The sequence below is a fragment of the Mustela erminea genome, chromosome 6 (assembly GCF_009829155.1).
Source record: "Mustela erminea isolate mMusErm1 chromosome 6, mMusErm1.Pri, whole genome shotgun sequence".
Lineage (NCBI taxonomy): Eukaryota > Metazoa > Chordata > Mammalia > Carnivora > Mustelidae > Mustela > Mustela erminea.
The window spans coordinates 115,605,164-115,618,878 of record NC_045619.1 but is presented as its reverse complement, the minus strand read 5'-3'; the positions used below and the strand labels follow the sequence as shown (position 1 = coordinate 115,618,878).

The 13,715-nt window shown below is 43.1% G+C and overlaps 1 protein-coding gene and 1 non-coding gene across 13 annotated transcripts in view; one reads left to right on the top strand and one right to left on the bottom strand.

Annotated features, from left to right (window-relative positions):
• SVIL (supervillin) overlaps nt 1-13,715 on the top strand; it is a 118,237-nt gene that overhangs the window by 72,091 nt on the left and 32,431 nt on the right. For 6 of the 12 annotated variants that reach the window (XM_032349384.1, XM_032349375.1, XM_032349377.1 and 3 more), the window contains 2 exons: nt 59-136; nt 9,793-9,940. In XM_032349384.1, the coding sequence (XP_032205275.1) occupies nt 59-136; nt 9,793-9,940 (226 nt within the window). The remainder of the gene's footprint in view (nt 1-58; nt 137-9,792; nt 9,941-13,715) is intronic. The other 6 variants (XM_032349376.1, XM_032349380.1, XM_032349382.1 and 3 more) reach the window with 1 other exon arrangement.
• LOC116594598 lies at nt 3,019-3,126 on the bottom strand. Its single transcript, XR_004287310.1, has one exon. It is a non-coding gene; the product is annotated as a U6 spliceosomal RNA (small nuclear RNA).

The following is a 13,715-nucleotide window of genomic DNA, read 5'->3' as shown; positions in this document are numbered from 1 at the left end:
CTCCCAGCTCCGATAAACCTTCTCTTTTCACCTCTGATCCTCTTGCTTTGCTCTATAGGAACCTGTATATGCTTCTGCTTACTCTCCTACTATACCTGCTGCCCATAAACACCTGTCTTTTGTATCTGTTAATCAGGTGAGGAAAAGCCTATGCATTTTAAGCCTCATTGCAATTTCTGAGCAGTAGGGAAGAACTTGTTTCATTTGGGGACGGAACTTCTTCACTGCATTTCAGTGTGTGTGTGTGAGTGAGTGAGAGAGAGAGAGAGAGAGAGAGAGATCAGTTCTTGTATAATTAGAGTTAGTCACACACATCACATCCATGGGTCAGACTTTTAGGCAGACTCGATGGCATTCTTTGACCTTGGAATTGTGAAACCGGTTTAAGAGAAGAATTTCCCCTTTTAATGTCCAAGGTGAGTCAGAAGCCCAAGGACTGTGCCGAAGCTTTCTGCTCCCAGTTGGGAACAGTGCTATCTTGCTAGGTAGGCCTGGTAAAGGAAGACACGGAGTTGCGGTGGAAGTAGGTGGGTGTGGACGGGCCAGAGGGGAAGGTAGAGCAGGGAAGAGGCTGGGCTGCCAGGACCTCCTCGCAGTGATTTACTGAGATAAGAGCCCACAGCCCTCTTGCTCCATCTCCACTGTACCTCCTCTGAAACCCACCCCAGAAAGGAGATCTGACTTGGGTGGAATCGTTCTGTTCGTGCAAAACACACGATCACTGTTAAAGCCCAGAGTACCAGAGATTGTTTTTTATTCCCTTTGGAATGTCCCTGGGGTCAGAGTGTCTGGGAGAAGTGCCTGCATCCACACTGTCATGAATCCCAGATTCTATCCTCCCTCCGTCTTAAGGGCCTTAACCTAGTCATTTCCCTCGGAGGGCCTTTGTCTTCTCATCAGAACTGGGTTTTCTTTTTTTTTTTCTTTTTTTTTTTTTAGATTTTATTTATTTATGAGAGAAAGATCACAAGTAGGCAGAGAGGGAGGCAGAGGGAGAAGCAGAATTCCCACTGAGCAGAGAGCCTGATGTGGGGCTCGATCCCAGGATCATGACCCAAGCCGAAGGCAGAGGCTTAGGTGACTGAGCCACCCAGGTGCCCCAGAACTGGGTCTTTCTTACCTCTAAGGTGTGTTCTAACTAAAAATTTCATGATTCTAGTGTTCTGTTAGGACGAGTGGTGACAAAATAGGTCTTTGACAAAGAGGCAGTGAGACCTTATATCAGATATGAAATTGACAGAGTGCTGTCCCAGCGAGGTATCTGCTGGGTCCTCCTGCTTCATCTTTTATCTTCGCAGTGGAAATCCCCCTAAGGCAGCCTCTTCCTCACTCCTGGGTTCCTCTGAAGTTAAGAATGCTGGTCTGTGAGATCCCAGCCCCACACAGACAGCAGTGTCCACCCCCAAAAAACAGGATGAAATCTGGAGCAAACCTGCTGTTCTATGATTGGGACAAGGGAGAGGGGTTGTTTCTTTTAAATAAGTCATATTAAGCTGGAAAAGAAAAGATACATTATTGAACTCTTTAAATACAAATTATATTTATTATATATAGACACATATACATACTTTTAAAAATCAACTTTATTTTTTTAAACATTTTTATTTATTTATTTGACAGAGAGAGATCACAAGTAGGCAGAGAGACCGGCGGAGAGAGAGGGGAAGCAGGCTCCCTGCTGAGCAGAGAGCCTGATGTGGGACTTGATCCCAGGACCCTGAGATCATGACCTGAGCTGAAGGCAGAGGCTTTAACCTACTGAACCACCCACGTGCCCCTAAATCAACTTTATTTTTTAAAGTAGTTTTAGGTTCACAGCAAACATGAGCCAAAAGTATAGAGATTTCCCATATACCTTCTGTGCCCCCGTCGGCACATACACGCACGCGCGCGCCTGCACACATACACACACACACACACACACAGAGCTTTCCCCATCATCAAGTTCCCACACCAGAGTGGTGTGTTTATTAAATATGTTGAACCTGCACTGACACATCATTAGAGCCCAATGTCCATAGTTCACACTTGGGCTCCCTCCCGGTGCATGTTCTCTGGATTTTGACAAACATATGATAATACTTATCCATCATTATAGTATCATATAGACTAGTTTCACTGCCCTAAAAACCCCCTGCCCTCCATCTATTTATACCTCCCTCCCTCGAATCCTTGGCAATCTTTTTTTCTTAATTTAATTTTATTTTTTCAGTGTTCCAAGATTCATTTTTTATGCACCATGCCCAGTGCTTCATGCAATACATGCCCTCCTTAATACCCACCACCAGGCTCACCCAACCCCCCACCATCTCCCCTCCAAAACCCTCAGTTTGTTCCTCAGAGTCCACAGTCTCTCATGGTTCATCTCCCCCTCTGATTTCTCCCAAATCACTTCTCCTCTCCTTCTCCCAATGCCCTCTGTGTAATTCCTTATGCTCCACAAGTAAGTGAAACCCTATGATAATTGACTCTCTCTGCTTGACTTATTTCACTCAGCATAATCTCTTCCAGTCCCATCCAAGTTGATAAAAAAGTTGGGTATTCGGGAGGGGTAATTATGAGGGAGGCATAATTATTTTTTTCCAGAAAGTTGTAGAGTTGGGATCACGCAGCATGTAGCCTTTTCAGATCGGCTTCTTTCACTGTGTCCTGTGCCGTTAAGGTTCCTCCATGCCTTTTCACGGCTTGATAGCGTCTTTCTTTTTAGTGCTGAATAATATTCTCTTTCTGGTTATATCAGTTTGTTTGTGTGTGTGCATTTGTTTTAAAAATATGGAACACTTGGAGCACCTGGGTGGCTCAGTGGGTTAAAGCCTCTGCGTTTGGCTCAGTTCATGATCCCAGGGTGCTGGGATGGAGCCCCGCATTGGGCTCTCTGCTCAGCAGGGAGCCTGCTTCCTCTTCTGTCTCTGCCTGCTTCCTCTTCTCTCTCTGCCTGCTTCCTCTTCTCTCTCTGCCTGCTTTTCTGCCTACTTGTGATCTCTGTCTGTCAAATAAATAAATAGGATCTTTAAAAAAATATATATGGAACACTCCATGAATATGCATGTCATTCTCGTGCAAGGGGCCATGCTGATCTTCTCTGTATCATTCCAATTAGTTGATTTATCCATTTGCTTACTGAAGGGCATCTCAGTTGCTTCCAAGTTTTAGCAGTTATACCTAAAGTTGCTATAATACCCATATGCAGGTTTTTGTGTAAACATTTTCAACTCATTTGGGGATCAAGCAGCACAGTTCTGGACCACATGCTAAGGGTATGTTTAGTTTTGTAAGAAACTGCCAAACTGTCTTGCGAAGTGGCTGCACCAAAAGTTTGCGTTCCCACCAGCAAAAAATAAGACTGCCTGTTGTTGAACAGCCTCACCAGCATTTGGTGTTGTCAGTGTTCTGGATTTTGGCTATTCTAATGGGTGTATAGTGATAATCTCATTGTTGTCAGAATTTGCAATTCTCTAATGACATACAATGTGGACCACCTGTTCATGTGCTTGTTATTAAATATAAATAAAATTATGTTATTAAATTAAAATCTTTGGTAAGATGTCCATTCAGATCTTAGCCCATTTTTCAATTGGTTGTTTCTTTTCTTTTTCTTTTTCTTTTTTTTTTTTTTTAAAGATTTTATTTATTTATTTGACAGACAGAGACCACAAGTAGGAAGAGAGGCAGGCAGAGGGAGGAGGAAACAGGTTCCCTGAAGAGCAGAGAGCCCGATGTGGGGCTCGATCCCAGAGCGATCCCAGAACTCTGGGATCATGACCCAAGCCGAAGGCAGAAGCCTTAACCCACAGAGCCACCTAGGCGCCCCAGTTGTTTATTTTCTTATTGTTGAGTTTTAAGGGTTCTTTATATATTTTGGATAACATTTCTCTCTCAGATGTGTCTTTGGCAAATATTTTCTCTCAGTCTGGGGCTTGTCTTCTCATTCTCTTGACAGTGCTTTCATAGAACAAAGGCTTTTTTTATTTCAATGAATTTCAGTTTATTGGTTCTTTCTCTCATTAGTGTTGTATCTAAAAAGTTATTGCATTCAAGGTAATCTAGATTTTTATGCCATGCTATCTTCTATAAATTCTACTTTGGCATTTTACATTTAGACTTATGATCCATCTTGAGTTAATTTTTAGGGGAAGGTGTAAATTTTATGTCTAGATTCTTTTTTTTTTTTCCCTTGGCAAATGGGTATCTAGTTGTTCCAGCACCATTTGTTGAAAAGACTTTCTGATGTTCACTGTATTGCCCTGGACCTTTCAAAGTTAGTTGAGTTTATTTGTATGAGTGTATTTCTGGGCTCTCTGTTTTGTTCTATTGAAGCAATTAAATATAAATTACTTCTGGTGAGTGGTATTTTTCTTTAAACTTAAATATGTATGGAGAGGTAGTCCATGTTCATGGATTGGAAACTATAACATTGTCAAGATGCCAGTTCTTTCCAACTCTATCTACAGATCTGATGCAATTTCAACCAACTGTTTTTTTTTTTTTTTTTTCCTTCCCAGTAATACCACACTGTCTTGATTATTATAGCTCTGTAGTAAGTCTTAAAGTCGGGTAGTGCCAGTCCTCCAATTTCATTCTTCTCCTTCAATATTATATTGGCTATTCTGGGTCTTTCCCCCTCTCCATATAAACTTTAGAATTAGTTCATCAATATCTGCAAAGTAGCTTGCTGAGATTTTGGTTGAAATTGCATCAGATCTGTAGATAGAGTTGGAAAGAACTGGCATCTTGACAATGTTATAGTTTCCAATCCATGAACATGGACTACCTCTCCATACATATTTAAGTTTAAAGAAAAATACCACTCACCAGAAGTAATTTATATTTAATTGCTTCAAAATTAAAATAGCCCTAAAATTCTGTATTTTTGTATCATGACACTTTCCCCGATAAACATTTTATGTACCAGCCTTTGTAGTTGGAGTTCATCAGTGTCTCAGAGACTCCTTACCTCCTGCGGTCCTGGTATCTGTGTTCACTTATGCAGAGGCTCAGAAAAGAAAACAGAGCATTACAACAGCACACACATTCTTTCTAAATGGACCATTTGTCTCTTTGTTGGGCTTTAACACACATTTCCTTCTTCCTCACATGCCTCACAACTGCACCAGAAGAATATTTCCCTGTATTCTCCTCCCTTTATCTTAGCTGCTGGTAGATGGTAGCAAGACCATGGTTAGTTTGAGGCTTAAGCCTAGTTGAGATCTTTCTCCATGTTTTGTTCAGGCCATCGAAGGCTGTGTGTACTGATGAGGGACTAAAATCACTGGCAGGGTCAGGGGGAGCTGGTGCAAAGCCACAATTCTTTAACAGTACATAGAATTCTTACACACAAAAAAAGCTAACAGTACTGATTTGTCACTTTATTTTTACTACTTAATCTGTGCTCTTATAATTTCTTTAGCCTAACTAGATGTGAATAAGATAAAAATTTAAAAGCTAGATCACAGTATTTTCTATTCATGAAGCCCTCTAGTTTAAATTTGTACTAATCCTAGTAGAACATGTTAGATTTGCTCTCTCTTCTTGTATCAGCTCTCTGTGTCAACAACGTGTGGGAAGATTTACGTTGTGTATTCCCAGTAGGTGTACAGAGGCAAATGCATCTGTAACAATGCAGTAAGCTGAAAACATTCTTGCAGATTGACCCTTTGCCTAATTTCAAACTGTGTTCTATTAATTCTCTGTCTGTCCCTAAGACCTGCCTTCTTCCCCAGCTACTTCACTTGTTTCACTGCCTTCTACACACTCACACACACACACACACACACACACACACACACGTGCATGCACACACTTGTTATTCTCTCCCCTCCCTGTTTCCATCTCTCTGCCACATTCATGGGATCTGCATTTGAAAGAATGGAGGACAGATGGGGTAGGGCTTCCATTCACATTCTGCCCTAACTCTCTTACTATTCCAGTCAATCCTAAACCATCACCAGCTAAATCTAGACGAGCCTGGAAAATGGCACAATACTTACTATAATGTATACCATGTCCTTCTCGAAACAAGGAAAGAACAACTTAGAAAGGAAAAACAAGACAATAATGAAATTTAAATATGTATCTTGTGAGAAATTGTATTAATCGTCTCTGTGGATTGAAAGCTGTATATTTCTTACCCACATTATAGATCCATCTGAAGTCAGCAATTAAGGGCTCTAAGCCAACTTCACTAAGTAGCCATGTTAAGAAAGAGAGGCAAAAAGTTTTATGTTCAATAGTATCATTGAGAGAGGAGTTTAAAAAAAAAAAACACTCCTTGACAAAGATCTGGCAAACTACTGGAAGCTTTAAAGCCTCTAACAGCTGTATCATTCCTGGGCTGGTAGCTTCCATGTTCTTGTAGGAGCTCCAGGGATATCTGATTGCTTTGGGAAATGGAGTTGTGGACTCGGGGATGCCATTTTTTTGAGTCATGAACCACACCCCACCGCCACACCCGGGACTTTGGAGCCATGTTCCCAAGTTCAGCAGAATGATGATGTCTGGCTCTTCGGAGGAGCAAACTTTCTTGGCACTTCATATGTTTTTTCAGAATATTTTAAGCCAAGTGCTACATTGATTTGATTAAAATTCCCTCCTGAAACTTCATTTTCAAAGAAAACGTATTATCCTTTTTGAATTTTGATGAGGTCTTCCTGGCAAGTCAACCTCGGAGTTTATTTAATAAGGGTATTGGATTCGGAGAGTTACTTGGAATGAGGGTCATCTCACCAGCCATATGTGGAAAAGTACAGGGAAAGGGTTTTTAACCTTGGGATAATATTGTATTTTGATAAAATTTAAGACTTACAAAAAAGGCGCCATGATAGGGCTCTCTCATATCGCCTTTACCAGGGCCACCAACTGTTGGCATTTGCTCGCCACCCCTGCCCCATCTCATCTCTTCCCTCCACCTGTCCCCTCCTGTCTCATGTACACATACATGATCTACAAAATTGGGGCTCCCTAATAGAACGCTATAGACTGAGTGGCTTATAAACCATAGAAATTGCTTTCTCACGGTTCTGGAGGCCGGAAATTCGAGATCAGGGTGCCAGTGTGTTCCCTGTCTGCTGAGAGCCCACTTGCTGTTTGTAGAGGACCATCTCTTCGCTGCAGCCTCACATGGTGACCCTCCTCCCACGGTAGGACGGGCACAGGGGCTCTCTGAGGTGTCCTTTATAAGGGTGTCAGTCCTCTTCAGGAGGGTTCCACCTTCCTGACTGAACGCCTCCCAAAGGCCTCACCTCCTAAGACATCACCCTGGGGATGAAGTTTCAGCATAGGAAATCTGGGGCACACAAATGTTCGGTCTCATCACAATACAGTGATGGAGATGAGGAAATGTAACCTTGATGCAGTGTTCAATCTACAGCCCATTTCCAGCTGTGCCCGTTCCCCTCCAGCCATGCCCCTTCTAGCCCCCGCTGTCTCTTCAGGAAAAGGGTTTTTACTTAAATTAATTTAATCACCAAAGATCTCAAAATCCATTCTGGCTGTGACTGCTCTGTAGAAGAATTCTGTAAAGGATTCATGAACTAGATGAGGGAGAAGTCCTTGTTCATGGCCGAACCTGAACGTGGCCGTTGCAGATACGGTTTTATGCACATCTCTCTTGGAAATGAGGGAAGGACCCCTCTCCTGTATTACCCTCCATCGTGGATGAACCTTGCTGATCTCTGCTTTCTTGCTGAATGAATCTAGAAGTTGTTTGTTTGTTTGTTTGTTTGTTTGTTTTTCCTATTGGTCAGTTAGGGGAAGTATCCTCAGGGCTCTCCTGGTTTTCTGACTTCAGTCCGTGGAAGGTCTATGATCATCTTGACCTTGTTGCTTCTTATCCAAGGAAAAACTAACAAGAGAATAAGAGCTGGGGAACCTGCCAAAAGAGGTTAAGGCAAGGTCATCCATAGTTTGAAAGCAAAGCCCCAGCAGGAACAGTGCACCTCAGGTCTTAGAAGGGGCTGAGGTTCAAGCCGAAGCACATAGCCAGGAGGCCACACCAGCGTTGGAGCCCCTGTCACAGGAGCAGCCTAGACAGTGGACCACAGAGCGAGCGAGGGAAGCTCGTGCTCCGGAGGGAGGCTTTTTCCTCTCTTCCTTCCCCCACACTCGCTCCCACAGCTCCTGCCCCTGCATCTCTCCCTGTCCTGTGCTCCCTGCCACTTGGCAAATCTTAAATTTTACCAAAACAAAAAAATGGCCCCCAAATTAAAAAGCCCTTCTCTTTCATTTCCCCCTCATGATCTGTGCCTACTTTGACCCTAATTCCAAGTTAACTCTGAGAGGGGTCAGTAGTGAGAGGAGAGACAGCATGGAGGCCGAGGGAAGGCAAACTGTCCTACCAGCATTGAGGACCGCCCGCCCTGGTGTCACCCACCACCGTTATCCACACTCTGTCCCTGGCACGCTCCTTCCCCTCTGCCACCTCTTCTTCTTCTTCGTCTTTTTTTTTTTTTCCAGTTTTTTAAATTAACATATAATGTATTATTAACTCCAGGGGTACAGGTCTGTGAATCACCAGGTTTACACACTTCACGGCACTTACCATAGCACATACCCTCCCCAATGTCCATAACGCAGCCACACTATCCCTCCGTCCAGCAACCCTCAGTTTGTTTTGTGAGACTGAGAGTCTCTTATGGTTTGTCTCCCTTCCGATCCCATCTTGTTTCATTTATTCTTTTCCTACCCTCCAAACCCCCCATGTTGCCTCTCAACTTCCTCATATCAGAGGGATCATGTGGTAATTGTCTTTCTCTGATTGACTTATTTCGCTAAGCCTGATACCCTCTAGTTCCATCCACATCATCGCAAATGGCAAGATTTCATTTCTTTTGATGGCTGCATAGTATTCCATTGTGTGTGTGTGTGTGTGTGTGTGTGTGTGTGTGTGTGTGTATGCACCACATCTTTATCCATGCATCTGTTGATGGACATCTAGGTTCTTTCCGTAGTTTTCTACCACCTCTTCTTGTTCCTCCTCCTCTCACCTCAGCCCAGTCCTGTCCTCTTTCCTCCCCTCTCCCGGCCCCCCTCAGTTCCCTACGACTTTTTCTCTCAGGCCAAATGAGTTCACCAAGGCCTTAGCAACTGAAGAAGCAGGTATCTCCAGAACCCCAATTAGAAGCTTTTGAAAGTAGTTTTTAGGTGGAAATGTTGGTCTGAATGTAGGTTATGTCCATAGCACCATTCATCCTCTGTCATCAGACACGTTGGGACCCAGAAGTCCCTTTTGGGGGCTGACCTGCTTCCCTGACGGCCCACCTATCAGAGTTGTCTAGGAAACATGCTGAGTTCCAGAAAACCTTTTTGTAGCACACCTGATTCCTGCTCAACTTTCTCTCTTTTATACTTGGCTGTGATCCTTGTGAACTGAAGTGAGTAAGATTTTTCTGGATTGACCGTGTCTTTTGTGAGAACAGATGGATGAAATTTCCTAATCAATGGAGTTTAGCTAACTCAGTACAGTTGAGCAACTTTTAAATTGATGGCCTGGAAGAGAGTCTCTGTTTTTGTTTATTTTTACAGGGTGTCATTTGCGTGGTCCAGTAGTCCAAACGAATAAGTGGGAAAAAAAAATCAAAGTTTTAACCTAAAGTTTCAGTGTTGCTCTTGGTGATCTCTCACCCAAGCCGGGAGTAAGGGCGCCCCAACTACTTCCGCTAGAACAGTTACATTTTTTGGGCAGTGTAGCCCTCCTGTTTGTTTGCCTGCTCTTCGGCTCACAATATGCTACATGCTGAAATTCACAGCTCTGTCATTTCCCTGTCCTCTTTTCTCCCTGGCATGCTTTGTAAACAGCGGGTCACAGAAAGTCGAGAGAGCCAGATGACGATCGAAGAGAGGAAGCATCTCATCTCTGTGAGAGAAGAAGCCTGGAAGACAAAAGGCAAAGGGGCGGCCAATGACTCCACCCAGTTTACAGTGGCTGGCAGGATGGTGAAGAGAGGTCAGAGTGTGTGTGTGTGTGTGTGTGTGTGTGTGTGTGTGTGTGCATGTGTGCATGCCGGGGGGTGGGGGGACACACACACAGACTCAGTTGCCCATGGAAGGGAGGATGGCCTGTGATAACCCAATTTAAAAAATCAAGCCATGGTCTCTTTTAGTTTTTACTCTTATTGAAGTTGTACAGATTTTTGGGGGTGTAGATTGGGGAGCTCTTCCTACTGAAAACCCTTTCTTCCTAAATGGCATCATCTTCATGTAAGAAGTATAATTCAATTAGTCACATTTCAGAATTTAGCCAGTTGGCGCTTTTTTTTTTTTTTAAGATTTTATTTATTTGAGAGCGAGAGAATGAGAGAGCACATGAGAAGGGGGAAGGTCAGAGGGAGAAGTAGGCTCCCCACGGAGCAGAGAGCCTGAGGAGGAACTTGATCCCAGGACTCCAGGATCACGACCTGAGCCGAAAGCAGTCGCTTAACCAACTGAGCCACCCAGAGTTTAGCCATTTGGAAGTTGAGCACAGGTTTCAAAAGCAATGGCAAATCTTCTAAAAAATCTTAGTCCTTTCCCATAATTGCTTTAAAATTACTTTCATTTTCTTGCCACCTGGCAGTCAGTTGACCCAAATAAGCCTTGGTCAGTGAAGAAGGAGTTTGCATCTTCTCTTTTTAGAGGAGTTCCTAGGTCCCTTTCCATCGAACTAGAGTTTGTTGGCTTACAAAACCCTATTTCCGGAGAGGTTTTAATAGATCTTTAAAAGATGTATGCCATCCTGAGGAAGTAGGATTCCCTGCAGACGGTCACTTCTTTGCTGCTGAGCTCTTAAAACTGATTTGAAGTCGGTATTGAAAGATTTATGAAATTGACCAATGCCTCACACGGTCAGTGAAGTCACTTTTTGCCTCACGTGATCAGTAAAGCTTTGAGCCTCCATATCCTGTGGGAAATGCTTAAAATCTGGGGTCTGCTCATCACCTATATGCCTATACTTTCATTTCCTAAGGTATTGTTTGAAAACAAATTTCCTGACTTCGTGATATAAGTGCTCACACGCACTTAGAGTTAATGTATGTTGTCATCAGCTTGCTTAGTTCATGCTTCTCTTCCCTGGAAAACTTCCAGGATCCTCACTTATAAATAGTGCCTAACTCATTGTAGGCACATAATAAATATTTGCAGAAGGAAGGGCGGGGAAACCCTGAATTGTGATTAACTCAAATCTTGGTGTAGAAAAACAGAAGGTAATTTGCTCCCACTGAATGAGGTGGTAACTGCGTATTTTCTTCCTCAGATCAGAGACCTGTATACGCATGTTAAACAACTTTGGCCCGAGCCCTGTTCCTGTGTTAACAAAAGCAGACCCTGAGGCCCATGCTGGTTAAGAACTCAGGCTGGGAACTTGAACCAGAGTTCCCATCTTCCAACTTTTAGCCTGGACTTTTATCCCAATAACTTTGAACTTTGGTTTCTTTCTTCTTCTTCCATCTTAAAAATTACCATTTATTTGTAACCAGGCCCTTATTACCAAATACACTGTCCTTGTCCACAGGGATGTCAGAGGAAGTAGATTTGGAGAACAAGGTCAGAGACGTTCGTATCCCTTAGTGCAGGAGTTTGCTTTCACATTTCTTGAACAAATCCAGGGTCTTCATTTAACAGGTGCTATATGGCTGGCTCAGGAAATAAGTGTCTTGTACTTTTCATGTAAGGAAAAAAACTGTATCCTGTTTTTCTAATATTTTTACCATCTGCTGTTACATGTTTCACTGGAATCATCAGCTCTTTCTGATTTGCAGTAATATCCTCACTGCAGGATAACATAGTCCCTACGCCACAGCCACAGAGACTTCTCAGCTCAGCGTGTTGCTACATATTAACCCTGATTTTCCTTCCCTTCTCTTACTTCGTTAAGATGTTTTGATGTTCCTAGACTATACCGAAGGATTAGTGCTCTAGTTCTTGTGGCATTTGACAATTCTCCTGAAAGTTCTCAAAATATGCCTTTGAATAAGAGAGCTGGGAAGATGTCTCTGAAGAGAGTAGGTGGCTGGTTATTGCAGGTAGAATTCACTGAGAAGGGATGCGGGGAGTGCTTTGTTTAACAGTGTTGAGTTAGGGAGAAACCCTTGCCAGTAGTTGGGAAAGGGAACGTCCCACCTCTGGGAGCTCTTGTACATGCTGCTGGCTGGATGGGCAGCAGGGGGCGCCCCTACAGTCCCGAGGGCCAAGTTCTCTGCGCTTCAGAGCTTGGAAACTCTTCTGTTGTCTCCCTTGCATCCTTTTAGTAGGTGATGGTTTACGGCACCTGTACAGGCTGTGTTACCAAATTTTACTTTATTATCTTTCAAGAAAGTTTGCTCTCTCACATAAACCTTTTTCAGGCTTGGTCATTGAAACAAATGTTTGGATTTTTATGGACATCATCAAGCAAATGTATGTACCTATTAAGAAGTACTTCTAGAATATCACCTAAAACTGAAGTTTTAAGCCACATTTCTGTATTTTTTCTTTAAAAGTTTTATGTTATTATACATCCCTCTCCAGCGAACAGGAGGAGAGCAATTCATTCATTTATTTTTCCTAGTCAGCGATAGTGAGTTACATATTCCTCAAATGCTGTTCTTTGAGGGATGCTTAAAGGGACAGTGTCATCTAATGATTTCACATTTATTACAAATGAATACAAAGAACATTAACATCTCATTTTGTTCTTTGTAAATGCACTAATTACTTTCCTTTGCAATCCCTTTACTTAGGTGAGGAAAAAGGTACTCATCTTTGTCCTTATTAAGGTTTCTTGTTCCAACCAGAAACCCTCTCTATGCTGAATGCCTTTCTTTCATATGTCCCTAACACTTACACTTTAAAAAAAAAATTCCCCACGCTGCTTTTTTTTTTTTTAATATTTTATTTATTAGAGAGAGACAGGCAGAGAGAGTATGCAAGCAGTGGGAGCAGCAGGCAGAGGGAGAAGCAGGTTCCTTACTGAGCAAGGAACCTGACTCGGGATTTGATTCCAATACCCTGGGATCATGACCTGACCCGAAAGGCAGACTCTTAACCGACTGCATTGCCCAGGCATATCCCCCACCCCCGCCTCTGCTCCTTGATAAAGGCATGTGAAAGCATTTAGCTAGTTCCAGCCACACCCGAGATAGAAATGACCCTTCAGCGGTCATAAATCAATTTAAATGTATCCTCTTCTGTGTCTTTCTTCTAAAAGGTTTGTACTCCTTAGGTTATTGTTCAGTAAAATCACTCTCTGACTGATGCCCCCAAAGGCCAAACTGCCCTACCTTGGGTCATCCTGCAGGAAGACCCCAGTGCCAGGGGCCGCTTGGCAGCTGGTATGACACGGCCCATTCTCCGCTGCCTCTGGGGGATGTGGTGCAAATATACTTTCTCTTGAACTACCTCCACCACCTAAAGGGCCTTCAGGACTCACAGCTCCTTGTGTTTTAGTATACTCTGATGCCTTATGTACTCTTCTATTCCACTTAGTGTTCCGGGCACGTTTTCCCACCTGTCTTCATTGTTCCTTTTAGAGTGGCAGCTTCTCAGCTACTGTAGGGCTTAGAAACTATAAAACTCTGTTCACATCTGCAGCTGTCCTACGTAGCAATAATACCTGCTGAATGTACGTACGTGTGCACATGTGTGTCTGTGTGTGAGGTCTGTAAGTTGTAAAGCCTACAATGCGACTATTGGAGATCCGGCAGGGTCCCTGGAATTTCCAGAAATGATCCTGAGATACTAACTAGCTTCTTTGATGTTCTGCA